Source organism: Salvia hispanica, chromosome 4 (assembly GCF_029641045.1).
Source record: "Salvia hispanica isolate PSC_SH4W2 chromosome 4, Shi_PSC_v1, whole genome shotgun sequence".
Lineage (NCBI taxonomy): Eukaryota > Viridiplantae > Streptophyta > Magnoliopsida > Lamiales > Lamiaceae > Salvia > Salvia hispanica.
Window position 1 is genome coordinate 57,799,922 of NC_142695.1, and position 27,541 is coordinate 57,827,462.

General features: G+C 33.6%; 4 protein-coding genes and 1 pseudogene across 4 annotated transcripts; all 5 read left to right on the plus strand.

Moving 5' to 3' along the window:
- The first annotated feature begins 1,894 nt into the window (after positions 1-1,894).
- On the plus strand, positions 1,895-3,554 carry LOC148929675 (acetylajmalan esterase 2-like). The gene is made up of 4 exons (XM_089069741.1): positions 1,895-2,231; positions 2,320-2,532; positions 2,634-2,782; positions 3,072-3,554. Exons 1-4 carry the CDS (start codon positions 1,973-1,975, stop codon positions 3,540-3,542), a joined length of 1,092 nt encoding a protein of 363 aa, XP_088925867.1. The 5' UTR covers positions 1,895-1,972; the 3' UTR covers positions 3,543-3,554.
- A 2,006-nt stretch (positions 3,555-5,560) lies between these two features.
- Positions 5,561-6,545, plus strand: LOC148929676 (receptor-like protein EIX1). Its single transcript, XM_089070173.1, has one exon. The coding sequence runs from the start codon at positions 5,610-5,612 to the stop codon at positions 6,543-6,545; it is 936 nt and encodes a 311-aa protein (XP_088926299.1). The 5' UTR covers positions 5,561-5,609.
- A 774-nt stretch (positions 6,546-7,319) lies between these two features.
- LOC148929677 (receptor-like protein EIX2) lies at positions 7,320-8,356 on the plus strand. The gene is made up of 2 exons (XM_089070174.1): positions 7,320-8,014; positions 8,157-8,356. The coding sequence occupies exon 1, from the start codon at positions 7,320-7,322 to the stop codon at positions 7,998-8,000; it is 681 nt and encodes a 226-aa protein (XP_088926300.1). The 3' UTR covers positions 8,001-8,014; positions 8,157-8,356.
- A 2,482-nt stretch (positions 8,357-10,838) lies between these two features.
- On the plus strand, positions 10,839-13,457 carry LOC148929678 (receptor-like protein EIX2; annotated as a pseudogene).
- Positions 13,458-15,946: 2,489 nt separating this feature from the next.
- Positions 15,947-19,305, plus strand: LOC148929679 (uncharacterized). The gene is made up of 2 exons (XM_089056137.1): positions 15,947-18,694; positions 19,055-19,305. The coding sequence occupies exon 1, from the start codon at positions 15,979-15,981 to the stop codon at positions 18,397-18,399; it is 2,421 nt and encodes an 806-aa protein (XP_088912263.1). The 5' UTR covers positions 15,947-15,978; the 3' UTR covers positions 18,400-18,694; positions 19,055-19,305.
- Positions 19,306-27,541: the final 8,236 nt, after the last annotated feature.

The window sequence follows — 27,541 nt, forward strand, 5'->3', positions numbered from 1 at the left end:
ATCCTTACTCAGTTTGCGGGATTAAAACACTGCAACCAGTGTAATTATGGAGTGTGCAAATATGTACATACATATATATTTTGGTCCCTAATTTGACATAAATTTGAAGAATAAATTTTTATTGCTACTACTATTCTTATTAGAGAACATTTTTTAATTATCAAATGTGTAATCTAAAATATGTTGGCATTATCAAACGTTAACTAAAATGATGTCATGTTTTAGGATGCTAAACAACATAATATTACTCCCTCTCCGTCCCGGCTAAGATGACACATTTCTTGGCCGACACGGGATTTTAGGAGTTATTGATTACTGTGTTTAATTGGAGAGAGAAAATGTGGATGTATGTATTAAATAGAGAGAAAGAAAGATGAATATTTTCATAGGAATGAGAAAAAGTGGTTAGATGTATTAATTGGAGAGAGAAAGTTTCTAAAAAAGGAAATGTGTCATCTTAGTTGGGACAAACTAAAAAGGAAAATGTATTATCTTAAGTGGGACGGAAGGACTATTACTAAAGTAAATAATTCATTTGTTGAGTTATGATTTATATTAAGTTATATCAGTGATAAAATCTTGATCGGCCACAAAATCAGAACAAATCAATTATTTGGTAATTTGTAGGTGAAACCTAAAGCCAGTATGTAAAACCATAATTTGACTATAAAACCCTAAACCCTTATTATTATTAGATAATTAACTATTTAAAATTATCAAATGTGTAATAACAAAATATGTTTGTGTTTATCTCTAATTTCTCTCTCCTCCATACCGCGACCAGTTAGTACGTTAATGTAAGCAAGGAGGGAACAACAATTAGTCATTGAACGAAAAGTGATGTAAAACCGATCAAAATTTGATCTTCAGAGCAATTATCAAATACTTCCTCCGCCCCGATTAAGAGTCACACTTTTCCATTTCGGTCCGTCCCCGTTGAAGAATCACACTTCATTTTTATCCTAAATAGTAAGTAGGTCAAACATTCCACTAACTCAATTCACTCACATTTTATTATAAAACCAATATAAAAAAAAATGATTCACATATTCCACTAACTTTTTCAACAAACTTTTCTTAACATTTTTTAAAACCTGTGCCTGGTCCAAGTGTGACTCCTAATCAGGGATGGATGGAGTAGAAATCTAATAATATCAAAAGATAATAGTATAGATTAAACTTTTCTCCTTTTTCTTCTCCTTGGTTGAGAGATTTTTCTCATCTGGATCACCCATGCTGTTTCTCTTTCGATTGCTTTGTTCTCTCTTTGTATTTATATTATTGGTTTAGTTGTTTGATTTGTCGTTAGAAATATAATCTACTAGTTTATTAGAGACATGCTTTAACTAGTATTAAAATTATAGTCCAATTCGAGTCCTGTTAGATGGAGTGCCAACTATGTTTATTCTAATTACATTCAACCTTGACCAAAAAAAAATAGATTTAGTAACATCTAACAAGTAATTAACCTTGTTAGAAAAGGAAAATATTAAAATTAAATAAAAATAATACTAATATGTTTATTTTCCTATTTACATGTACTCCTTTAGATGTACATGTTTCTTGATCCCTTGTAATACGCATAAAAATAATATAAATATAAACTATAAATTATCTTCAACATAAAATTAGTATACTTAATAGTATAATTTAAAAAATCCAAGCATATCAATTCTTGATCCCTTGTAATACGCATAAAAATAATATTAATATACACTATAAATTATCTTCAACATAAAATTAGTATACTTAATAGTATAATTTAAAAAATCCAAGCATATCAATTGACAATCCTTTCAGACTTCGAATTGGATTAGCATCTTATATATACTTAGCTACATTGGTGATTGGTATTGTCTTTTTGTTGTTGTGCGTTTAGATTTTTCTCTATTGTCGAATTGGGCGAGCATCTTATATATACTAGGCTACCTTAGTGGTGTTTGACTATTGTAGTGAGTTTAGATTTTTGTCGATGGTATTTAAAGCAATATTCAGTGTTGTAGTTATTTTTGGTTTGATTTTTTCTGTTGGTGCTGTTCGTAACATTTTTGGGTACTGCCACTTCAATGAAATTTATCAACTTGGAGATTCCATGAGTGATGTAGGAAATTTGATTAGAGAGTACCCGGTCGGGGCCTCTACGAATTTTGCGAAACTGCCGTACGGCCAAACGTTCTTTGAGGAAGCTACAGGTCGTTGCTCCAATGGCCTTTTAATGATAGACTATATTGGTAAGATTAATATTAAATTTGTTTTAGTTAATTACTATAGATGCTTTTAATTTAGTTACAATCACGATTGTTAATATATGATGAACAGCAATGTCCGTTGGGCTTCCTTTGCTTCCACCGTATAAACACAAGGGGACTTGGTTTGGGAACGGAGTCAACTTTGCCGTGGCTGGTTCCACCGCGTTGCCGTCTGAGGTGTTAGCTGCTCATAACGTAACGAATCCGGTGACAAATAGTTCTCTTGACGTTCAATTGGATTGGATGGACTCCTACTTCAATTCCACCAGCCTTGATGAGATAGGTAAACAATATATATCCTTTCTTTTACGATCTACTCTCTCTCTATATATATATATGTAGTAGAATAATTATTATGGAGGATTTGGTTTGGTGAGTACATAGATCGTTTCAAGAAACTCCGAAGTGCTTTGTTCATGGTGGGAGAAACCGGTGGTAATAATTACAACTACGCAATCTTTCAAGGGAAACAGATGGAGGAATTGAAAAGCATGGTTCCTCAAGTGGTTGAAGCCGTGATTAATGGAACTAAGGTGAGTTGACACATTGTCATGCATCAATTAGAGAAAATTGTAATTTTTTTAAATATCAAATTATATCATCACTTTTCTACCTTTTACGATTTCTGATTGATATTTCTTATCCAAAATTTTACATTGTTCTATATGACGATCGAAAATTATGAGATGATTTATTGAAGATATATTGTAAAAAATACCAACAAATTTAATCAATATTTTAATCAATTAAAGTGGAAAGGTTATGCTTTAATTTGCTATTTAGTTATGGTATTGAAAGTTATGAATATGATTAATGTTGCAGAGAGCCATAAAGATGGGTGCAAGAAGATTGGTTGTTCCCGGAAACTTTCCGATCGGTTGCCTTCCGATATATAAAACAGCATTCCAAGGCGCGCCCCTTAACAACCAAAGTTGCGTGACGGAGTTGAATGAATTTGCGAATTACCACAACGAGGTTCTGCAAGAAGCCATCCTCAAACTCAAACAAGAGAATCCCAATATTGTCATAGTCTACGACGACTATTACAATGCTTACCTAGATCTCCTCCAAAAGGGAAAACATAATGGATATGAGGTAGAGAGGGCTTGCTGCGGAATAGGAGGGAAATACAATTTTGATTTGGAAAGAATGTGTGGAGGAGCTAATGTCAGTGTGTGTGAAGATGTTGATCGACATATAAGTTGGGATGGCATCCATATGACTCAACAAAGCTACAAACACATGGCTGCATGGTTGATACCACGCTTCTTTGCTCAACTCGCCTGCTTCTGATCATTTATCACTTTTTTTTTTTAATTTCTTGCTTTTTATCATTCATTTTATTTTTCGATTCCAAATTTTTGTGCTACTTAATTAAATTTATTACCGTTTGTTTTTTTGATTTTTTTGTACGTTACACCTTTTTTTTCTCATTCCTCTACTATTTACTTTCTGCATGCTCCCAAACAATTATAACTTAGACTCCTATATTAAATCTTAGTGATATTTTTAGGATAATGAAACACTAAAAAAATTATGGATCTTAGATTGATAGTATTATACTAGTCCTATGTCAACTACTATATTAAGTCTAATTAAGAGTCAATGTCAAATTTAAGTTAATTTTTATTATTTAAACTTAGTGATTTAATATTTCAATTTTAAAATCTATGGGACAGACCAGATTTTGAACAAATTTCATGATTTAAAAGGCTATTCTATTTTTAAAATAATTAAAATTTTATTACTTCAAATTCAATTACATAAAATTATAACTACAAAATATTTTGAATTTCATTATAACTTATTTGTTCTCTTTAGTAGTGGACTAATATAAGTTTGAATGTATAATTCGGTGGAAAGAAGAGGTTTGACTAAAAATGAATAGAGAGCATTAATTCTATTCCATAAGGAAATATCTTTCTATGGAATAAATTAATCACAAGGAAATATACATCAAGGAAAACAAATCATAAATATGGCAGGAGATATTTTAGGCTTCATAATTAACACGGACGAGACGTTGATCACAACGACCCAAATACTTATAAAACTATGCTTAGTCTTGTAGTTCGTCTATTTTAATTAATTATAAATGTTATTTTAGTTTTTTTTTTAATCTTGATTCGAGCTGTTATATAAACCTCCGTCCGGGTTTTCTTTGACGGTTCTTTCCCAAAACGTAATATAAACCTCCGTCCGGGTTTTCTTTGACGGTTCTTTCCCAAAACGTTTAGGAGGTCGAACTAGATAGAACTAGCTCTGCAACGAAAATAATAAATGTAGTTCGTTCAACGTAGTAGTAAAATCATCATTTCATTGATGAGAAAAAGATGTTCAACTTCTTGCATGTTCAGTTCAATTGGCCATTAAATTGATGAGAAATATCTTCGTGTGGTTAATATAATTTAGTATTTTTTGCCACTAGAAATTTAATCATGCTAAATTTACTACAAGTTTAAAGTGATGTAATTTTTCACCACATATCAAGAATTAAAATTCGTGATAAAAATCTGAATGGACCGAAAATTGGTACTATATTTTTTAGCTATTAATTAACCCAACTCTTTTATACTACTCGTACTATATAAATATCAGTTATAAAAATGATATATTACCTCATTTACTAATAAAACTCTATTAGATTATTTGATAACTCATTAGCAATAATTAATCATCAAAATATACATAGGCATGTTATGAAGCTTAAAGCATAATTTGCTTAGATTGTACTCCTGCCGTCCCCTAAAAATAGAAACTCTTTCCGTTTTGGTCCATCCCATAAAAATAAAATTTTTCTATTTTAGGTAATTTCTTTCTCTCTAATGAAATGTGAGCCATGTTCCATTAACACAGTTTTCTTTCTACATCCCTTATTCCCAAAAAAATTCGCATGTCTCGTACCCATATTTCGAAAGGTCCGTGAATTTAATCCCAAATTTCGAAATGATAACGAATTTAATCCTTTTTTCCGAAATCTCTCTATAAATGACGAGGATCACTTTACATAATTGAAATTCCTCATGGAGGACTTTTCAACTAGATTCATTACAGTTATATTGCATTTAATAAGGTGGTATGGAAAATAAATAAAGAAATACTAAACAGGTGGCCGACCTCTTATGCATGAATCCTTTTCAAAATAAATTATAGACTTGACTTTCAAGTCATCCAATACCTTCCAAAATTAAATTATAGACTAAAGTCTGAAATTGGTTTACATACGTTTGCTTATTTTTTTTCACTACTTTATTAAAGTGAAAATCAATATGAAGCACCATAAATGCATTGGCTATTTAAACCCACCAACTAGAGATTCTTCAGCATTCCTCAAATATACATACCATCAATTAAGAAAGGATGATTTCTGATAAAAGAATAGCAACTAAATTTGTCATTGTTGTTCTTTTATGCGTGTTTGTTTCAGGAGATGCAAAAGTGAGATGCATAGACAAGGAGAGAGAAGCTCTTCTAAGATTCAAAAACGGCCTCATCGATGAGGATGGTAATCTCTCATCATGGAAAAGCAACGAATGCTGTGAATGGCACGGTGTTGAGTGCAGCAACACCACTGGCCATATCATCACCCTCAAGTGTGAGTTTTGTGGATTGCAAGGCGAGGTTCGTTCTTCATTGCTTGAGTTGCATCATTTAAATTATCTTGACCTTAGTCGGAATAATTTCGGAGGCATTCCTATCCCAGAATTCATTTATTCCATTAAACAATTACAACACTTGCATCTTAGTTTTTCTAACGTTTCTACGACCATTCCTCCTCAGTTAGGGAACCTTACCAACCTACGCTCACTCGACCTTAGTGGGAATGGTATTAGGAACATCCCTCCTCAGTTGTGGAACCTTACCAATCTACGCTCACTTAATCTCGGGTATAACTCTTTGAATTCCGAGTCTTTTTCTCTTTCTATACACGGTTCTGTATTGGAATCACTCGAAATACTGAACTTGGCTGAGAATCAACTCAATGGATTGATGTTTGACCTTAGAGCATTTCCTTCATTGACAAACCTATACCTTATGGGAAATAACTTTACTGGATCCATTCCTATAAGCATTGGTCAACTATCCAATCTTCAAGATCTATTTCTTGTATCCAATTCTTTGGAAGGTTTAGTGTCAGAATCTCACTTCATCAAACTTAACCACTTAAGGAGACTAGACTTATCCTTCAATTCATTGATCATGGATATTGCTCCTAATTGGAATCCTCCTTTTCAATTGAGCACTCTATCTTTAGCCGGATGCAATGTGGGCCCAGATTTTCCTAACGGGCTCTGAACTCAGAGGAATTTGGCATATCTTGATCTTCGCTGTGCAAATATACAAGATGAAGTCCCAATGTGGTTGTGGAGAACCACTTCAATAAACTACTTACATCTCTCGGATAATCAAATAAGTGGTACGATTCCGAATCGCTCATCCGCCCCCATCTTTTCTATGGATCTCAGTAACAATCAATTATCAGGTCCTATACCATTATTTCCTAGCGCGTCACGTATTTTATTGAGTGGAAATATGTTCTCCGGTTCAATTTCATCTATTTGCAATACCTCCCACTATTATCTTGAATACCTTGACCTCTCAAATAATCGGTTGGAAGGACAGGTTCCCGACTGTTGGGAAAAAATGTGGCAATTGCACTCCCTCATTTTTTCTAACAACAGGTTTTCAGGTGAAATTCCGGGCTCTTTTGGCAATTTAAACTACTTCGTTGCACTGCAGATGCATGGTAATAATTTATCTGGTGAGTTGCCTTACAATTTGAGCCTCTGCAATTCATTGCGAATCATTGATGTTGGAGAGAACAAGTTAACTGGAGAGATCCCAACTTGGATTGGTCAGTTGTATGATACGCAAGTTCTAAATCTTCGTGGAAATAAATTGTATGGCAAGATCCCTCTCGAGATATGCAATCTTACTAATATTCAAGTTTTGGATTTGTCGATAAACAATTTGTCTGGGATGATACATGATTGCTTTAACAATTTCACTTTCTTGGCAAGTTAGAATGTATCGCGTCTTAGTTCAGTTTACTTTCTTACACGGTACACTATGATTGAAAATAAGCCTTATGAATACTCATCATTTCAATGGAAAGGTAAGGAATCAGGATACAGGGAAAATCTTAGGCTTCTCAAACTCATTGATTTTTCAAGCAATAGATTGGTCGGAAACATTCCCAAATCATTTTCCAGTATGAGCCATTTATATTCCTTGAATCTATCGAGAAATAGTTTGACGGGGCATATAATTCCAGATATTGGTAAAATGAAGACCCTAGATTCTCTTGATCTGTCTCATAACCAACTCTCTGGCAAGATACCTACAAGTCTGGCAGAAATATACACTCTTGGTTTTCTTGATTTGTCGAACAACAAATTGTCTGGAAAAATTCCAACGAGTACTCAACTTCAGAGCTTCAATGCATCGTCTTATGCCGGGAATGATGGACTTTGTGGTGACCCTCTGCCAAAGTGCCCAGGAGATATCTTGAGGCCGTCCTCCACTAATCCGGTGGAAAACATGAATGAGAAAGACGGCAACAACTTCTCATTTATGCAAGAAGTTGGCATATCAATGGCATTTGGTTTTATCTTTGAATTTTGGGGAGTTATTGGCTCATTCATATTGAAGAAATCTTGGAGAATTGCATTCTTCAACTTATTCGATGCTGCTGGAGATTGGTTCTACGTCAGGATTGCTGTGTTTGTTTCCAAATGGAGACGAAGCTAAACTACTTATTTCAGGTTATATTTACTATATTTTATTCACTTAAATACTTTTATTTAGGTTTATTTTTGCAAATAGCATAGTAACATTTACTTGAATTTGTTAAATTCACATTCAGCTTTGAGATTTACTACTATAACATTCGGAATTTTTTTTCAGTGATGCGCACTTTAGCATTGAATCAGGTTGAGCAAGCTCATGGCAGATGATCTTTCTAAGTTTTTGTAATTTGGAAATAAAAAAAATCATCACTTTTCTCTTGTGAATTGGGTGAATGTAGTTTTAATTTGTTTTCACTGTATTCTACTTGTATTTGTATACTTTATGTTGGTGTGTATAAATGTGTTGCTTCTTTATAATGAACATGTGTTTTTTTAGTAATCTAAGATAAAGACAAATACCCAATGCATTAACCTTGATTTCAAAAGTATGGATAGAATTGAAATTTATTGAATCTAATCTCGAATTCATCGGGGAAAATGCCCCTCACCTTTATAGATATATAAATTCTTCACATTGTTGATGAGAAAATCATATTCAATCTTCATGCACTTAAATTAGTCATTATTGATGAGAAATATCATTGTATATAATCTTCATGAATTAACTTTCCATTTATTATTGAGTGTTTGGAATAACACCAATATACTAATTAATTCCGTACGTGACAACATTTAATATGATAATCTTTATACTCAAAGATGATTAAATCAACTCAATTCTGTGTTGAATATACAATAAACTCAATGAAATGTTTAAAGTCCAATTCAGTGGAATACAAGATTCGGACTAAGCAATATAAATAGAATTCCGGCAGCTTTGGGCCCTGTTTATAAAATTTTAAATCCTACATTAATGAGCCCAAATATTCAATTTGTTAATCAAGGACAAACAAAAAAGATTTAAAAAACTGTTTTCTAAAGAAAAACATGTTACCCCAAATTAGAAAAATTAATGTAATGAAAAATAATTAAAACGTCAAACCTAATGGGCCTAAACTGATGTAGCTAAAGCAATGACCACAATGGAGGTTGATAAAATTTAGCTTGGCCTAATGGGCCCGAAAATTAATGTCACTATCGTTTAATCGTTTTATTTCTACAATTTTTATTTTCTTATCTATAAGCATCACTAGAATTCACTAACTAAGCTCACACAAATTGGGTGACTTATGTCTCTGAATAATTGGTTGAAATTAGAGGAGTGTTTTACTAATTTAATTGCGTTTCATCATCCATAGTGGAGTATATGAATTTGTTTTTAAAAATATAGCTATAAAATAGTAGAAAATTTAAAATAACACATGACAGGACACAAATAACTCTAGGAAAAAAAAATCATGAACACAAAATTTATTAGTTTTTAATATAATCAAACATAACTTTGCTATTTTGTACATAACTTTTCTTTGAATTTGGACTCAAGTTCTTACGCGAAATTATACTACCTATTGTTTATGAATCAGTCAAACTCATCTGAGTTTTTTGTAGCATTTGTTTTTGAATAACACATATATTTTATCTTTTATTTTGTATTTATTGGAGAATTTATAATCTTCGTATATAATCATTATGAATTGTCTTCCAATTTATTATGTAATATTTTAAGTGAGCATGAATTAGTCAACCTTCGCTTTACTCTTTGGTCCTTTTTCCATTGATTTTGAACACAATTCTTACGTTAAATTTTGTTTATATCTTGGAACACAAAATAAAATGTTATAAAATAAATTTCAGCTATTAGATAAAAAATGGAAGGATGAGATTAGATGAATTTTGAAAACATGGAGTTCTCTGTAAGACTGTTTTGGTTCACTTTGTCTCTGTGTTTTCATATTCGTGCTATGAACTAAACTCCTTTATAGTGAACGAAAACACTGTTATAGTGAACTAAACCTAAACCCTTCCTTATAATGACATTTCTGTACCATCCGTATTTTCAAATCTATGTTACGAAACTAAAAGACCTTTATTATTAATGAATTAAAACAAATTTATAGTGACCAAAACGCAATTATAGTGAACTTCGTGCTTTAGTCTATAGTTATGCATTAAATTAGTAGTTGTCCTATATCACTACTCTATGCTGGAAATTATTTCGTCTTTTAAAACACCAACCCAATTTCTGCGCTATACGATCATGAATCATTTGGTGTCTGATAGTACAATTTTAAGATTGAGATAAATTTGGTACGTAGAAAAGAATCGGATATAATTGATACTATAAAAATAAAATTTCATAAGATTTATTTTGGAGATTTATTTAAACAAAGAATATAACAATAAGTTATTATTTTATAATTTTTCGCTTCGACCAAAATAATGAATATGGTTCGTTCAATTCTTCATTTCATTGATGTAAAAATCATATTGTACAATCTTCATGCCTGTACAGTTAAATTTGCACATTAAATTGATGGAAGAATATCTTTGTACATAATCACGAATTATGTTTCAATTTATAATGTACATATTTTTAGTGATAATAATTTAGTCAACCTTCGCTTTACTATGTGTCATTTTTCTTCTCTGATTTGGAACGCAATCTTTGCGTTCGAATTTTTTATATGTTGAAAAAAAAAATCGTAATATAAAAGCTCGGACTTCTTTTTACGTTATATTATATCTTATCATGAATTATATCTTAAAAATTTATTTTTATATGATTTGTGATTATAACTTAGTCAAGTGTCACTTTCTTGTTTTGTTTTTCAAGTTGACTGTCAAGTTTTCGAGGTACGTTGGATTTCATTTTAGAGATTTTGCCTATTTAAACCGTTACCCTTAATATACAATTCAGTATCCTACAAAATACAATTCACTTCAATACATGAGTAAAGAGAGTATGATTTCTGAAAAAAGAATAGCAATCAAATTTGTTCTTGTTGTTCTTTCTTGTGTGTTTGTTTCAGGAGACGCGGAAGTGAGATGCATCCAGAGTGAGAGAGAAGCTCTTCTTAGCTTCAAAAATGGCCTCATCAACGATGGTGTTCTCTCGTCGTGGCGAAGCAACGAATGCTGCAAATGGCATGGTGTGGAGTGCAGCAACACCACTGGCCATGTCATCGCCCTCAAATGTGATCATTTTGGATTGGGAAGTGAGGTTCGTTCTTCATTGCTTGAGTTGCATCATTTAAATCATCTTGATCTCAGTGGGAATCAATTTGGATCCGTTCCAATTCCAGAATTCATTGGGTCTATGAAACAATTACAACACTTGTCTCTTGAGTATTCTGGCTTTCATGGGAAATTTCCTCCTCAGTTAGGGAACCTTACCAACCTACGCTCACTTGCACTTGGTTGGAATGGTTTTGAGACTGTCCCTCCTGAGTTAGGGAACCTTACCAATCTACGGTCACTTGACCTTAGTGGGAATTATCTGAGGATCGTTCCTCCCCAATTGTGGAACCTTACCAACCTACGCTCACTTGATCTTAGTGGGAATGATTTTGGAGGCATTTCAATCCCAGAATTCATTGGTTCCATGAAACAATTGCAACACTTGTCTCTTCATGATTCTATATTTTCTGGGGTTGTTCCTCCACAGTTTGGAAACCTCACCAATCTACGCTCACTTGATCTCTCGTTTAACTCTTTGACTTCAATGTCTCTTTCTATACTTGGTTTTGTGTTGGAATCACTCCAAATACTAAACTTGTCTGGAAATCAATTCAACGGATCAATCCCAGACCTGACACCATTTCCTTCGTTGACAGACTTGGACCTCTCCGGAAACAACTTTACAGGTCCCATTCCTCTGAGTCTTGGCCAACTCTCTGAGCTTCAATATCTATATCTTTATCATAATTCTTTGGAAGGTTTAGTGTCTGAATCCCACTTCATAAAGCTTGATAAGTTAACTACACTGGATTTATCCTACAATCCATTATTGAACTTGGATATTGCCCCTGATTGGAGTCCTCCTTTTCAGTTGAGTATTATATCTTTAGCTCAGTGCGATGTGGGTCCATATTTTCCAAAATGGATTCGATCTCAGAAGAATTTGTCATCCCTTTATCTCAGTGGTGCCAATATAAGAGATGAAGCCCCCATATGGTTGTGGAATACGTCTTCCTTATTATATATCAGTCTCTCCGACAATCAAATAAGTGGTTCGATTCCGAATCTCTCATCCACCTCCATCGTGTTTATGGATCTTAGTTACAATCAATTCTCAGGTCTTATACCATTATTTCCTGCAACTACTTTTGAGATTCACTTGAGTGGAAATATGTTTTCCGGTTCAATTTCATCTATTTGTGAAACACACCACGATCAGCTTGAGGCTCTTCGCCTCTCCAATAATCTGTTGGAAGGACAGGTTCCCAACTGCTGGGAGAAAATGCCGGAATTGTACTCCATCAATTTGGCTAACAACAAATTTTCAGGTGAAATACCTGGCTCTTTGGTCGAGTTACAAAACCTTTTTTCCCTACAGATGCATGGTAATAATTTATCTGGTGAGTTGCCTTATAGTTTGAGACATTGCCAAACATTGAGTGTCTTTGATGTTGGCGGGAACAAGTTAACTGGAGAGATCCCCACATGGATTGGTCTGATGAATAAGATGGTAATTCTAAACCTTCATGGAAATAAATTGCATGGCAGTATTCCTCCCCAAATCTGCAATCTTACTGATATTCAAGTTTTGGATTTATCAGTAAACAACTTATCTTCGATAATACCTGATTGCTTCAACAATTTCACTCTCTTAGCAGATAAGGATTACACGTATGGGGCGCTGTATTCTTTTGTTATATATTTGGGTGACATTGTACATAGGGAGTATGAATATTCAATATTTCAATGGAAAGGTAAGGAAACAGAATACAGGAAAAATCTATGGAGTTTCAAACTCATTGATTTTTAAAGCAATAGATTGACTGGGAACATTCCGAAATCATTTTCCAATATGAGCGGATTAAATTCGTTGAATCTATCAAGAAATAGTTTGACGGGATATATAATTCCAGATATTGGTAAAATGGAGATGCTAGATTCTCTTGATCTATCTCATAACCGACTCTCGGGCAATATTCCTGCAAGTTTGGTAGAAATACACACTCTTGGCGTTCTTGATTTGTCGAACAACAAATTGTCTGGAAAAATTCCAACGAGCACTCAACTTCAGAGCTTCAATGCATCGTCTTATGCTGATAATGATGGACTATGTGGCGACCCTCTGCCAAAGTGCCCCGGAGATAGCTTGAGGCCATCCACCACTAATCCAAGGGAAAACATGAATGAGAAAGATGGCAACAGCTTCTCATTTATGAGAGAAGTTGGCATATCAATGGGCTTTGGTTTTATCTTTGGATTTTGGGGAGTTATTGGCTCATTCATACTGAAGAAATCATGGAGAATTGCATTCTTCAACTTATTCGATGCTGCTGGAGATTGGTTCTACGTCAGGATTGCTGTGTTTGTATCCAAATGGAGACGAAGCTAAAACATGCAGGTAATATCAACTAGACTTTTTGCTCTTAAATACAGTTTTCAGTTAATTTTCCCAGATAACATAAAATTTACTTGAACCATTTATCTTCACGTTACTTTTAACATATTACAAATAAGATTTGATTTTTTGATTCATAACATCCTCATTTTTTTCAGCGGTGAAGGCACTTTAACATGGCTTGTGATCTTTCCAAGTTACTATAATTTGGATTGATTGTTCTCAATCTCTTTTTTATGAATTACAGCAATGTACTTTCACTTTGTTTCAATTTCTTGCTTTAGTTTGTAAACTTTATGTTTGTGTGTATTTGTTTCTTCTAGAAATAAATGATTGTGTTTTTACTTAGTTTCTTGCCCTTTAATTCCATATCCACACTTTGCAAATGTCAGCTTTGAGTTTTTTTCTCAATGATTTTCAACCAAAACAAAGTTAAAATCATATCCCAACATATTCTTGATTGATTTCTTTATTTCTTGTATAAACCCTAATTGTAGCCTTATTAGTTCCTTCAATCATCAATTTTTTCTTTATTCTAACACCATATAACATCATCTAAAATCTAAATACAAAATACAGTATAAAACCTCAAACTACAAATTCACTAAAACAAATCCAATCTCAAAAATTTCTCCATATCAGTTAATCAAATTAATTAACTTATAGCAAAACAAGAAAGGACTAACCTTAATTAAACTTTCCCAATAATCAATAATCATATACTCCCTCCGTCCAAAAAATAGAGCAATTTGTGTATGACACGGGTTTTAATATAAAATTGATAAAGTAAGAGAGAATGGAAAAATAGGGAGTAAGAGAGAAAGAGAGAAAGAGAAAAAGTAAGTGAGAAGTAGTGTTAGTGAAATGATGTGTAGGATTATTATTTGTTGAAAACATTCTATAAATGAATGTGCTCTATTTTTAGTGGACGGCCAAAAATGGTAATTGTGCTGTAATTTTTGTGGACGGAGGGAGTATTAAAAAAAGTAGAATTATCATATGCTTTTACCTGTCATCAAATGAGAGGATCATAGATTAAACAACACAACAAACGACTAGCCTCGATTACAGAAAAAATAAGTGGTTCATCTGAAATTCGTAATTACATATTCTGCCTTTGAATTTGAAAATCTATGTGGCTAAATTATCCAAATAAAAACAATGTTTGGTTTAAAAAACCAAATGGGCATTGGAAGTAGAAATGGGCTTTAAACACGCTGGTAGCAGTGGACCTCATGATAGAAAGGAAATGATCAAACACGCTGGGGTTCAAAATGGGCTTTCAACTTAAAATCTTGTCAATTCTCAATTACTTAAGTTTATCATTCTGTTTTTCTACTTTATTTTTACATAATTTTATTTTATTATGCATAAATATATAATATATTAAGTTTACTAAATCAATTAATGTTAAATGTTGAATTATTTGCTTTTAGTTTTAATTCACACAGACCACAATACATCCTACATACTGGGTGACTCAAATCCTTGATTTATAGCTTAGCTTCCGAAGGAAATCTAACTAACCAATTAAATTGTGTATCATCGTCAATATCCTTATGGGGGAATAGAATTATTAATTATTGGTTAGAGACTTATATTGCATTAAATGAGATGAGAAAATTCCAACAACCGACATCTTTTTCCTGGGTCATTTTCAAATTTAAAGTTACAGCATTGGCTTTGAAATTTAAGCTATAGACTTTATTTTTGAGGTCCTCCCAAAATTGTTAGTACAAAATTCAAGATATGTATAATTCTCTAGAATTATTCAAACAAAATATGTAGACTGGTTTCTATACAAAGCTAGATCTTTTAACTTATTTACTAATATAAAATATTAGTTTGATAATTACTTGATCATCAAAATATACATGCATGTTGGAAGCCTATTGCACAGATTGTTTAGACTGCATATTATAATTTTCTTTACAACTTTAAAATGTATGTATATGTTAATATACATAATGTATCTACCTATGTAATTTTAGTTTTGAATGTATAAATATAATCTCAAAAATCTCTGATATTTTAAATATATGCATTTATTCAACAAAATATTATTAGTAGTACTTGTTATTCCATGTTGTATATTTTAAATTTGTTTGCATCATGAATAGATATTTAACTTATATTACTTAATATTTTAAATTTATTTGATGATTCGTATTGTCATAACGATCTGTAAAGTGTGAAGTTGATTCCTTTAACTCTTTAAAATTTCACATGGAAAATTATTTAAGTAATTATAATGTTTTAACTTTCATTATATTTTTGGTGTAGATTGAAAAATGACTATTAGTGCTTGAAAGTTGATTCTAGTCTTTGGTGATCAATTTTTCCAACTAACTCCAACCAAAATAATAAATGTAGATCGTTGAACGTATTAGTAAAATCCTCATTTCATTTATGACAAAATGATGTACAACTTCAACTTCATGCATGTACATTTTAATTCGTCAATAAATTGATGAATGGAGTATACAAGAAATACAATTCACTTCCATACATCACTAAAGAGAGTAATATGATTTCTGACAAAAGAACAGCAATCAAAATTGTAGTTGTTGTTCTTCTTTTATGTGTGTTTGTTTCGGGAGATGCAGAAGTGAGATGCATTGAGAGTGAGAGAGAAGCTCTTCTTAGCTTCAAGAATGGCCTCATCGATGAGCATGGTATTCTTTCATCGTGGCGAAGCGACGAATGCTTCGAATGGCATGGTGTTGAGTGCAGCAACACCACTGGCCATGTCATCACCCTCCAACTTAATTCACATTATTCTGCAAAGTTGAGAGGTAAGATTGGCTCTTCATTGCTTGAGTTGGATCATTTAAATCATCTTGACCTCAGTCATAATGATTTTGGAGGCATTCCGATCCCAAAATTCATTGGTTACATGAAACAATTACGACACTTGTCTCTTGAGAATTGTTATTTTAGTGGGATTATTCCTCCTCAGTTACGGAAACTTACCAACCTACGCTCACTTGACCTTAGTTGGAATGAATTCGGAGAAATTCCCATCCCACAATTCATTGGTTCCATGAACCAATTACAACACTTGTCTCTTCAATTCTCTATGTTTTCTGGGAGCATTCCTCCTCAGTTAGGTAACCTTACCAACCTACGTTCACTTGACCTTAGTCAGAATGATTTTGGAGGCATTCCGATCCCACAATTCATTGGTTCCATGAAACAATTACAACATCTATACCTTGGGGGTTGTAACTTTTCTGGGAGTATTCCTCCTCAGTTGGGGAATCTTACCAACCTACGCTTACTTGACGTCTCATTCAACTCTTTGTGTTGTGTATCTCTATCTCAACTTGGTATTATATTTAAATCACTCAAAATACTAGACTTGTCCAATAATCATCTCAACGGATCAATGCCGGACCTGAGAGCATTTCCTTCATTGACAAAATTGGACCTTTCAAACAATAACTTTACCGGTTCCATACCCGTAACTATTGGCCATCTCTCCAAGCTTCAAGATCTAGATCTTTCACAAAATTCTTTCAAAGGTTCAGTTCCTCTAAGCATTGGCCAACTCTCAAAGCGTCAAAGTCTATATCTTTCTCATAATTCTTTGGAAGGTTTAGTCTCTGAATCCCATTTCTCCAAGCTTGATAAGTTAAAGTCAGTAGATCTATCCTTCAATTCATTCATCTTGGATATTCCCTCTAATTGGACTCCTCCTTTTCAGTTGGATAATTTGAATTTAGCCTGGTGCAAAGTGGGCCCATATTTTCCAAAATGGCTCCAAACTCAGAGGAATTTGGCATACCTTAATCTCAATGGTACCAATATAACAGATGAAGTCCCATGGTGGTTGTGGAGTACGTCTCCTTCGTTACAATACTTATTTCTCTCCTACAATCAAATTAGTGGTACGGTTCCGAATCTATTATCCACCTCCATTAGGTATATGGATCTCAGTAACAATCAATTCCGAGGTCCTATACCATTATTGTCTGTCAATGCTTCACACATTCAGCTGAATGGAAATATGTTCTCGGGTTCAATTTCATCTCTTTGCAAAACTCCCCATGACTATCTCGAATACTTTGACCTATCAAATAATCAGTTGGCAGGAGAGGTTCCCAATTGTTGGGACAATATGCCAAGCTTGAGTTACCTCAATTTGGCTAACAATGGTTTTTTGGGTGAAATTCCTTCCTCTTTCGGCAACTTAAAAGAATTACTTGGACTCCTGTTGCATAGTAATGGCTTTTCTGGTTTGTTGCCATACAATTTGAGACAATGCCAAGAATTGACAATCATTGATATTGGAAGAAACAAGCTAACAGGAGAGATCCCCACTTGGATTGGCAAGCTGTATCAAATGCAATTTCTAAACTTTCGTGGAAATAAATTGCATGGCAGTATTCCTCCTGAGATATGCAATCTTACTAATATTCAAGTTCTAGATTTATCGATAAACAATCTGTCTTCGATAATACCTGATTGCTTCGACAATTTCACTCTCTTGGCAAGTGAGAGTATCAGTGACACATATGCTTACGTAGGTACTATTGGTACACAGTTTGGAGGCTACGAAACATGGGAGTATGAATATTCCTCATTTCAATGGAAAGGTAAGGAATCAGAATACAGGAAAAATCTCGGGCTTCTCAAACTCATTGATCTTTCAAGCAATAGATTGACTGGGAACATTCCCAAGTCATTTTCCAGTATGAGCAATTTAAATTCCTTGAATCTTTCAAGAAATAGTTTGACGGGTCATATTACTCTAGACGGTGGTAAAATGGATATACTAGATTCTCTTGATCTATCTCATAACCGACTCTCGGGCAAGATACCTCTAGGTTTGACAAAAATATACACTCTTGGTGTTCTTGATTTGTCGAACAACAATTTGTCTGGAAAAATTCCAAACGAGTACACAACTTCAAAGCTTCAATGCATCGTCTTACGCCGGGAATGATGGACTTTGTGGCAACCCTCTACCGATGTGCATTTAAGGTAGCTTGAGGCCATCCACCACTAATCCGGTGGATAACATGAATGAGAAAGACGGCAGCCACTTCTCATTTATGCAAGAAGTTGGGATATCAATGGGCCTTGGTTTTATCTTTGGATTTTGGGGACTTATTGGCTCATTCATATTGAAGAAATCATGGAGAATTGCATTCTTCAACTTGTTTGATGTTGCTGGAGATTGGCTCTATATCAGGATTGCTGTGTTTGTATCCAAATGGAGACGAAGTTGAAACATGCAGGTAATATCAACTTTATTTTCTGCTCTCAGATACAGTTTTAGGTTAATTTTCACAAATAATACTCCCTCTGTCCCATTAAAAATGCAACGTTTTCCTTTTTTGATTGTCCCATTAAAAATGAAACGTTTCCTTAAATGGAAACAACTCTATCTCTACTTTTTCATCTCTCTTACTTTACTCTCTCTTCATTAACTCACAAAACAACATTACATAAAATCCCGTGCCGATTCTCAAATGTTGCATTTTAAGTGGGACGGAGGGAGTATAAAATTTACGCACAACTTTTTATCTTCGCGTTACTTTTAACATATTACAATCAAGATTTGATGTTTTGATTCATAACATCCTCATTATTATCAGCGGTGAAACTAGGCGCTTTAACGTTCAATCACAAGGTCGAACTCATGGATGCTGATCTTTCCAAGTAATTTGGATTGTTTTTCTCTTTGTTTGTGAATTGCGGAAATGTACTTTCATTTTGTTTCAGTTTGTTGCTTTCATTTGTAAACTTTATGTTTGGTGTGTATTTATTGTTGGAAGTAGAAAGCAGAGAACAACAAGAGATAGAAATATTCGTAATCTAAAAGTGTATATCAGAAGATGACTCCAAATTGACTTGTTTATTCCACTAATATGAGGTGCTATTTATAAGCCCTCTAAGCATGAAGATTAAAATGAGCTAAAAATAGCTAATGACTAGGAACACTAAACAACTAAGTAAGAATGAGTCAAACTAAAGCTGAAACCAACAAAGACTAAGTCCCGATACTTTCAATTATGAGTCAGCAATCTTCATTCAACATTTGTTTCTTCTAGAAATGAATGTTTGTGTTTATATACTGAGTTTCTTGCCATTTAAATCCATATCCACACTTTGCAAATGTCAGCTTTGAGTTGTTTTCAGTGATTTTCAACCAAAAGAAAATTAAAATCATACTACCTCAATCCCATTGAATAAGTTAGCGGAATATGCATCCAACTTATATATGTTAGTTTTATAATAAAATATCAGTGGAATAAGTTGGTGGAACGTGAAGTCTACCTACCATTTATAAAAAAATTAAAATAAAACTCTTATTATGGGACGAACCGAAATAACAAAATAAGACTCCTATGGTAGGATAGATGGAGTATCTTTGAGGCGAGAATGGCATGGTTCGGAATGAGTGCGAGAATGGCATTGCCGACTTGGTTTACTTCACTATTTATTGTGCCTACTCGGGATTGGTGTTTATATCCCAACATATTCTTGATTGATTTCTTTCAATCTTGAATAATTAAACCCTAATTGTAGCCTTATTATTTCCTTGAATCATCAATTTTTTCTTTATTCTAACAGCATATAACACCATCTAAATACAAAATACAGTATAAAACCTCAGACAATAAATTCTGTAAAACAAATCCAATATAAAAAAAATTCACACTCACGATACTTTAATTATTTTTTCTCTCTATTTCTCTCTTTACTTTACCAATTTTGCATTAAAACTTGTGCCAAATCCAAAGTGCTACTTATAGAGTGAGATAATGATTTAATTTAAAACAGTAATTGCATAAAAATGTAGAAATATTCGAGCACCGAAGTGCTAAAAATAAGCTGGGTTTAAAATGGGCCAAATTTTAAATTTAGGTCAAATTTAGCGATAGTAAGAAACGGAGGGTGATCAAATTTAGCTGGGCTTAAAATTGGACTATTGGGCCTAAATAGTTGAAATGTGTTTAATATTAAAACTATTTCAGTAATCATAATTCAGTGGCTTATGATGCTAGTTCCACGCTCAATTCCATATCTTTAAACAATTTATATCTTCAATTTTACTCCCTCCATCCCGCTTAAGATGTCACGTTTTTCTTTTAGTTTGTCTCAACCAAGATGACACATTTCCTTTTTTTAGAAACTTTCTCTCCAATTAATACACTCGACCACTTTTTCCCACCCCTATTAAAATATTCACCTTTCTTTCTTTCTCTATTTTAATACTTCCACCTACCTTTTCTCTCTCTAATTAAACACATTAACCAATTACTCCTAAAATCCCGTGCCGGCTAAGGAATGTGTCATCCTAGCTTGGACGGAGGGAGTATATTCTTATGTGTAGGGGAGTGTTAGGGTACTACCACATCCTAAAATAACACCATACCACCATTTCTAGCCAATTATCTGTACACGTGGACGAATAATAAGCTGCCATGTAGAAAAAATAAAATAAAAAAGGGGTAAAAAACACATGCCAGCAATATGCAACACTGTATACAGCAATTTTTCTCGGCTAGCAATATTCAACACGCTATACAACAATCTATAGATTGATGTGTAGCGTTTATAATATTGCTATATATGTTGTGTCACTATGTCACTTTAAGAGGTGTTGTCATTTTAACACAAACTCTTACGTGTAAGTATAACTAAAGATATTTATTTAGAGTTTTGTAATCCAATTCAAGTCCCATCTTTTAATTATAATTCGCACGCACCATACCACACTCCACACACATTGGGCAATTAACTCAAACATCTAATTACTTTTTTTAACTTAAATGTTCCAAAAAAAAAAAAAACAACATCTAAATTGTTCTTTGAACTTGGAGGAGGAATGTCTAACTAATTGATTGTTATAATTAACTAATCCAAAATTAAGAGTATTCATTCATTTTAGTTAAAAAAAATAGTGCAAAATAATAGTACTCCATTTATAGTCAAACATCGCTTAATTTGCGTATTTTTGTTATTGATACGACTTGGCAGCATTCGTGTGTTTAGACTGAATCATTTGTCCCCTTCTAAGATAAATATTTTCCCCTCCGTTGTCTAAAAATAAGGATTTTAGAGATGACACATATTAAATGCAAAATTGATAAAGTGAGAGAGAAAAAAAATGAGATAATTGATGTATTGTTAGTGAAAAATAAAGTTCACCTCATAAAAGAGAAAACTTACTAAATATAGAAAAAGAATAATTTTTTGAGACGATAATAGATACTTTCTCCGTCCTATAAAAGATGTCACATTTATTTTTTCTCTATATTATTCTTTATCTTACTTTAGTCGTTCTTCACTTTAACTATTTATTACCCCCTCCGTCCCTGAAAAGGTATGAACATTTGGTTCAACATCGGTTTTAACTAATAATTGGTAAAGTAAATAAAAATTTAATCACTATAACAATAAGTCACAAAATACTAAATAATACTTTCCCCGTCCTATCAAAGATGACATACTTTCTTTTTAGTTTGTTCTAACCTAGATGACAATTATTAAAAATAGGTTTTTATCTCTACTTTATTCCATATCTCTTAATTTATTCTATTTCTCTTACTTTATTCTCTCTACTTAACATACAAAATAAAGTTGCATTGAAAATTCCATGCGACTAAGGAATGGGTCATCTTCCTTGGGACAGAGGGAGTAGTAGTAAAACTAAGACTATCAGCCGACTTCTGGAATAAAGTAAAGTCTAGGTCTCTATTAGACAAACCAAAATGGAAAAAAGAGTTTTTTTTTTTTTACTTTGCCTTTTGTAGCTCGCCGTTTTGTGGTTTGAGCGCTTGTTTATCATAAAAAAAACAGCCTTCTTTTTATGAGACGGAGGGACTGTTAGTATATACTCCCTGCGTTCTTTGTTAATTCAGTGATTATTGTATTTTGAATAGCTCCGAAATAATTTAGTCATTTTTTGCTTTTGACAAAAAATAACATTCTCTTCTACTTTATTTTCTTGACAAAAATAACATTCTCTTCTACTTTATTCTCTTTATCCCTTTTATTTTATTTTCAGATACACTTTCTTCTACTTAATACTCCGGACCGAAAATAAGTGACTTAACAAGAAACAGGGAATTATTAAAAAAATAACATTTAATTCATGAATATTGACTAAAGTCTTTCTTGACTCCAACCAAATAATAAATGTAGTTCGTTCAACTTATCAGTAAATTCTTCATTTCATTGATGAGAAAATGATGTCCAATTTCATGCAAGTACATCTCAATCGGTATTTGGACATTAAATTGATGAGAAATATTTTTGTGTAGTTAACATGCATAATCAAGTCTTTTTGAAGAATTACTGATTTCGATCCCAATTCTGACGATTACGCTCCACTATCTAATATACACAGATTAATTTTGATTAATGACCCATAATAAAAAAATTAAAATCGTCTTTTTATGAATGAAATAGCATTATATTGCATTAAATGAGTTCATATGAATAAAGAAAGTCCAAACAGGTGGCCGACATCTTGTTCATGAATCTTTATCAAAATTAATTATAGACCAATTTTGGAGTTTAGTCTATAAAGTATAGGGTAAAAGATGATAATAGATACTCTCATAGTCCCAAAAAAAATGTCACATTTATTTTTTCTATATATTATTCTTTATCTTACTTTAGTCGTTTTTCACTTTAACTATTTATTACCCCCCTCCCTAAAAAGGTATGAACAATTGGTTCGGCATCGGTTTTAACTTATAATTGGTAAAGTAAATAAAAATTTAACCACTATAACAATAAGTCACAAAATACTAAATAATACTTCCCCCGTCATATCAAAGATGACATACTTTCTTTTTGGTTTGTCCTAACCTAGATGACAATTACTAAAAATAGGTTTTTATCTCTACTTTATTCCATATCTCTTAATTTATTCTATTTCTCTTACTTTATTCTCTCTACTTAACATACAAAATAAAGTTGCATTGAAAATTCCATGCGCCTAAGGAATGGGTCATCTTCTTTGGGACAGAGGGAGTAGTAGTAAAACTAAGATTATCAGCCGACTTCTGGAATAAAGTAAAGTCTAGGTCTCTATCAGACAAACCAAAATGGAAAAATAGTCTTTTTTTCTTTTTTACTTTGCCTTTTGTAGCTCGCCGTTTTGTGGCTTGAGCGCTTGCTTATCATAAAAAAAAACAGTCTTTTTTTTATGAGACGGAGGGACTGTTAGTATATACTCCCTACGTTCTTTGTTAATTTAGTGATTATTGTATTTTGAATAGCTCCGAAATAATTTAGTCATTTTTTGCTTTTGACAAAAAATAACATTCTCTTCTACTTTATTCTCTTTATCCATTTTATTTTATTTTCAGATATGTAGGGATCAGACCACTCGGGATTCGCTAATTACCGAGACCTCTTTTATTGATTGAGTCCGAGATGGCTAATCTCTGAGATACAAGCCAATACAAGTGTGATACTAAGATTACACTCTACACTAGTACAAGAAGATACAATTGAAGAACCCTAGACTAAGTTCAAGTATCACACAAAACTTGAGTCTTCATCTTCTTCAATATCCTGCACACTTAAGTAGAATCGTTAGTAACACAAGAATGATCCCGTAGGATCTAATATTCAGAACGAAACTTAGCAACTAAGAAAGAAACAGTAGGAATATGGCTCCGGTCACAACGGTGACTTCACTAGGCCAAGGACCTCCCCACTCACTTCTACCACAAGTCACAAAGAGAGAAACCGTCGAAAGAACTCAGGGACTAGAAACCTCAGTTTCACTGAGTACACGACCAACGTAGCCTCCTCACACAAGGATCAACACCAAACTCTTGGATCACTACTCAGCAACACAAGAACCTCCAGTCACCACCAAATCCAACACAGAAGTTGGACCAAACCCTAGATCTGAGAAGGAATACACTGAGTCTCACTTCACTCAAGATCTGAACCGATGAACAGCTTTAGAACCAAGTATCAACGGTGAGAACAAAAGACTGGAGAAGATAACCGGCGAACAAGGCCGGAATCTAGAGAGAGGTTAGAGAGAAGGCAGAGCAAAGGCGCAAGAGAGAGAGAGAGTTCTGGTTTTCGAATAATGGTGTAACCGAAGAGTCAGTAGACTCATAACTAACACACACATTAATCCAACGGCTCAGAATCATGATCCTTGTGGAGCTGCTACGTGGCATGCATCTGTGCCATCAAATAAGTAACAGGCCTGCAAAACCAGGCTGGACTTATTATCAGCATTGGGCCACATATTAATTAAATGAGCAAGCCCAACACAATTAATATACATGTCCAAAATACAAATAGTCCACACAAATATTCAACCTTCTCCACCTTGGACTAATTTGGGAGTATATGGGGAGAGCCTAAGTCTACTGTTGTTTTCATCACAGCTTACAAGGTTTGTCTCAAGACACCAAAGAGTTTTAAAGCTCATTAGTCAAGAGAGAAACCAGGTTGCCTGAACAAGACTCCAGATGGCTAGGCCAATTAGTCTTGTAGGACTTTCACATGCCTTGTGACTTCAAAGAGTCAGCAAGGTCTTTCCCCGGGACATGCAATGCACATGCTCAACCAAAATCAAAGTGCAATTTTTTTATGCATGACATAAATTTATCCACAGAGAAATATTTAGTACCCATATCAGCAGGGTTATGATCAGTATGCACCTTTTGTAAAAGAACTTCACCTTTTTCCACAACATCTCTAATAAAATGGAACCTAACATCTATATGCTTAGTTCTATCATGGAAGACAGGATTTTTACAAAGTTGAATGGCAGACTGACTATCAGAGTACAACACAGGAGCAGACTTAATAAACTTGAGTTCAGAGAGAACTCCCTTTAACCATATTGCCTCCTTCATAGCCTCTGTAATGGCTATATACTCTGATTCTGTTGTAGACAGAGCTACAATGTGTTGGAGTTGTGATTTACAGCTAACACAAGACCTGCAAACCTGAAACACATAGGAAGTTGTGGACTTTCTCTTGTCCTTATCATTTGCATAGTTAGAGTCAACAAAACCACACAACTCAACACCTTGATCATGCTTAGAAAAACACAAACCACTTAAGAGCTTCCCAATGCACTGGCCCAGGGTTAGACATGTATCTACTCAAGCAAGAAACAGCATAGGCAATGTCAGGCCTAGTACTAACCATAAGATACATCACAGAGCCAATAGCATTAGAATAAGGGACCTTTTGCATAGCTTTAACCTCAGATTCAGTTGTAGGACAAAGGTCCTTACTCAGCATAAAATGAGCAGCTAAAGGAACAGAAGCAATTTTAGCACCAAGCATATTAAACTTTTCAAGAATTTTTTGCACATAAGGCTCCTGATGAAGGACCAGAGAAGAGGACTTTTTATCCCTAAGGATATTGATCCCCAAAATCTTTTTAGCATCACCAAGATCTTTCATGTCAAAATTTTCACATAAGGCACTTTGCACATGTTTAATAGACTTAATGCAAGGACCCATAATAAGCATATCATCCACATACAACTGAAGGGGTTGGCAGTGGAAGCGCATTCATAAATCAATTACATAATAATCAGATCTATTTAGCGGATTATTTAGACAAATTCTATTCGCGTAATTATCTCACGTATCATGCTCATAACTCAAATTATCACATGCTTTAAATCAAATAGAATCTAAAACATGCTGTTCTAGGGTTTAGCCATTATACCTTGATGATTCTCCAAAGAATCGAAGATGGCTAGCGCCTTCTCCTCGTGAAGATCTTCAGTACAAAACCACGGATCTTCTGACTGGTTCCCGGACTGTGAACTGATATCAGGGTGGGCTGATCTCACCAGTGCACTAGGACTTAAATAGAGAAGACAGAAATCCTTTCCCACGGAGGAGAAAAATTCGAGCCCTACTAGGAGTAGAGGGGGCCGAAAATTTAGACAATAAATCTAGTGTGTTTTCTGTCTCCTTTATTCTCCTATTTATAATAAGTCACATATTGGGCCCAGACAGGGATCTATGGAAGGCTTTGGATATGGGCTCCTCCAATTAGCTTTTTACTAATTAAATTAAACCCAATTTAATATAAGCTTAAAATTGGAATATTACGAGCAGCCACTACAGAAGTAATACTGCACTCCCCATCCAAATCCGAAATTACAAGTACTTCGGGTTTCCAATAAATTATATTTATTTCCCGCGCTTAAGATAGAAACATCCATTAATTAATTATTGTCTGCTATGGACTTAATTAATTAATATCTTATTTATTTCAAGAGAGGACTTAGCAAGAAAATCTTATTTATTATTCATAGAGTAATTAAACTCCAACTAGCTAGGTTCCGAATAATAAAACCTTATTTCAAGCTTCTCTTGAGGATGTTATCAAACGAGACTCACCTCGCGCACGATTCAATATAATAGCAATCCTAGCACCGCTAGATACTAATCACCACTACCCAATATACCAGGCTTATTGGGTTACGAAAAACCCGCACCATTTGGTAAGTCAAAGTAGTGCATAATCAATACCGTATGCTCAATGCTAACGTACATTGATTTAGAAATAATTTACGAGACCTCGTCTTTCAGTAGATAGCATAAAGACTGTCTCGCTGTTAGATCCATTCAGTGCTATACCACACCAACGTCATCTTATTTCAGTAAGGCTTAGAAATAATCGGACTGACATTGCAACCTTTCACGATAGGTAGTCTAAGCCTATCTAGGTTGTGAAATTCTTCTTTTTCTTTGTTTAGAACTGACCGTGTTACCTTAAAGTGGACGACGCCCACAACCGGTCTACTAAAACAAAGACTTAGACTTTGTTAAATTACTTATACATTTAAATATGCAATTAACATCCATTAAATGTAAAATATAACAACATTATGACAAAAATGATCTGTTTATTCATTTGGAAAATAAAATAAGAGTTTTAACAGTATTCAATCACTCGAAAGGTGATTTCTAGTATACAAACTCTAACAATCTCCCACTTATACTCAAAACAGCTTTCGAGTATACAAAATATTGTGCACTACGTCTAATTCTCCCACTTATACTGAAAGCGAGTTGAGGTCTCGAGCGAGTCGAACTCCCATTCCTTCTACATGGCGTTC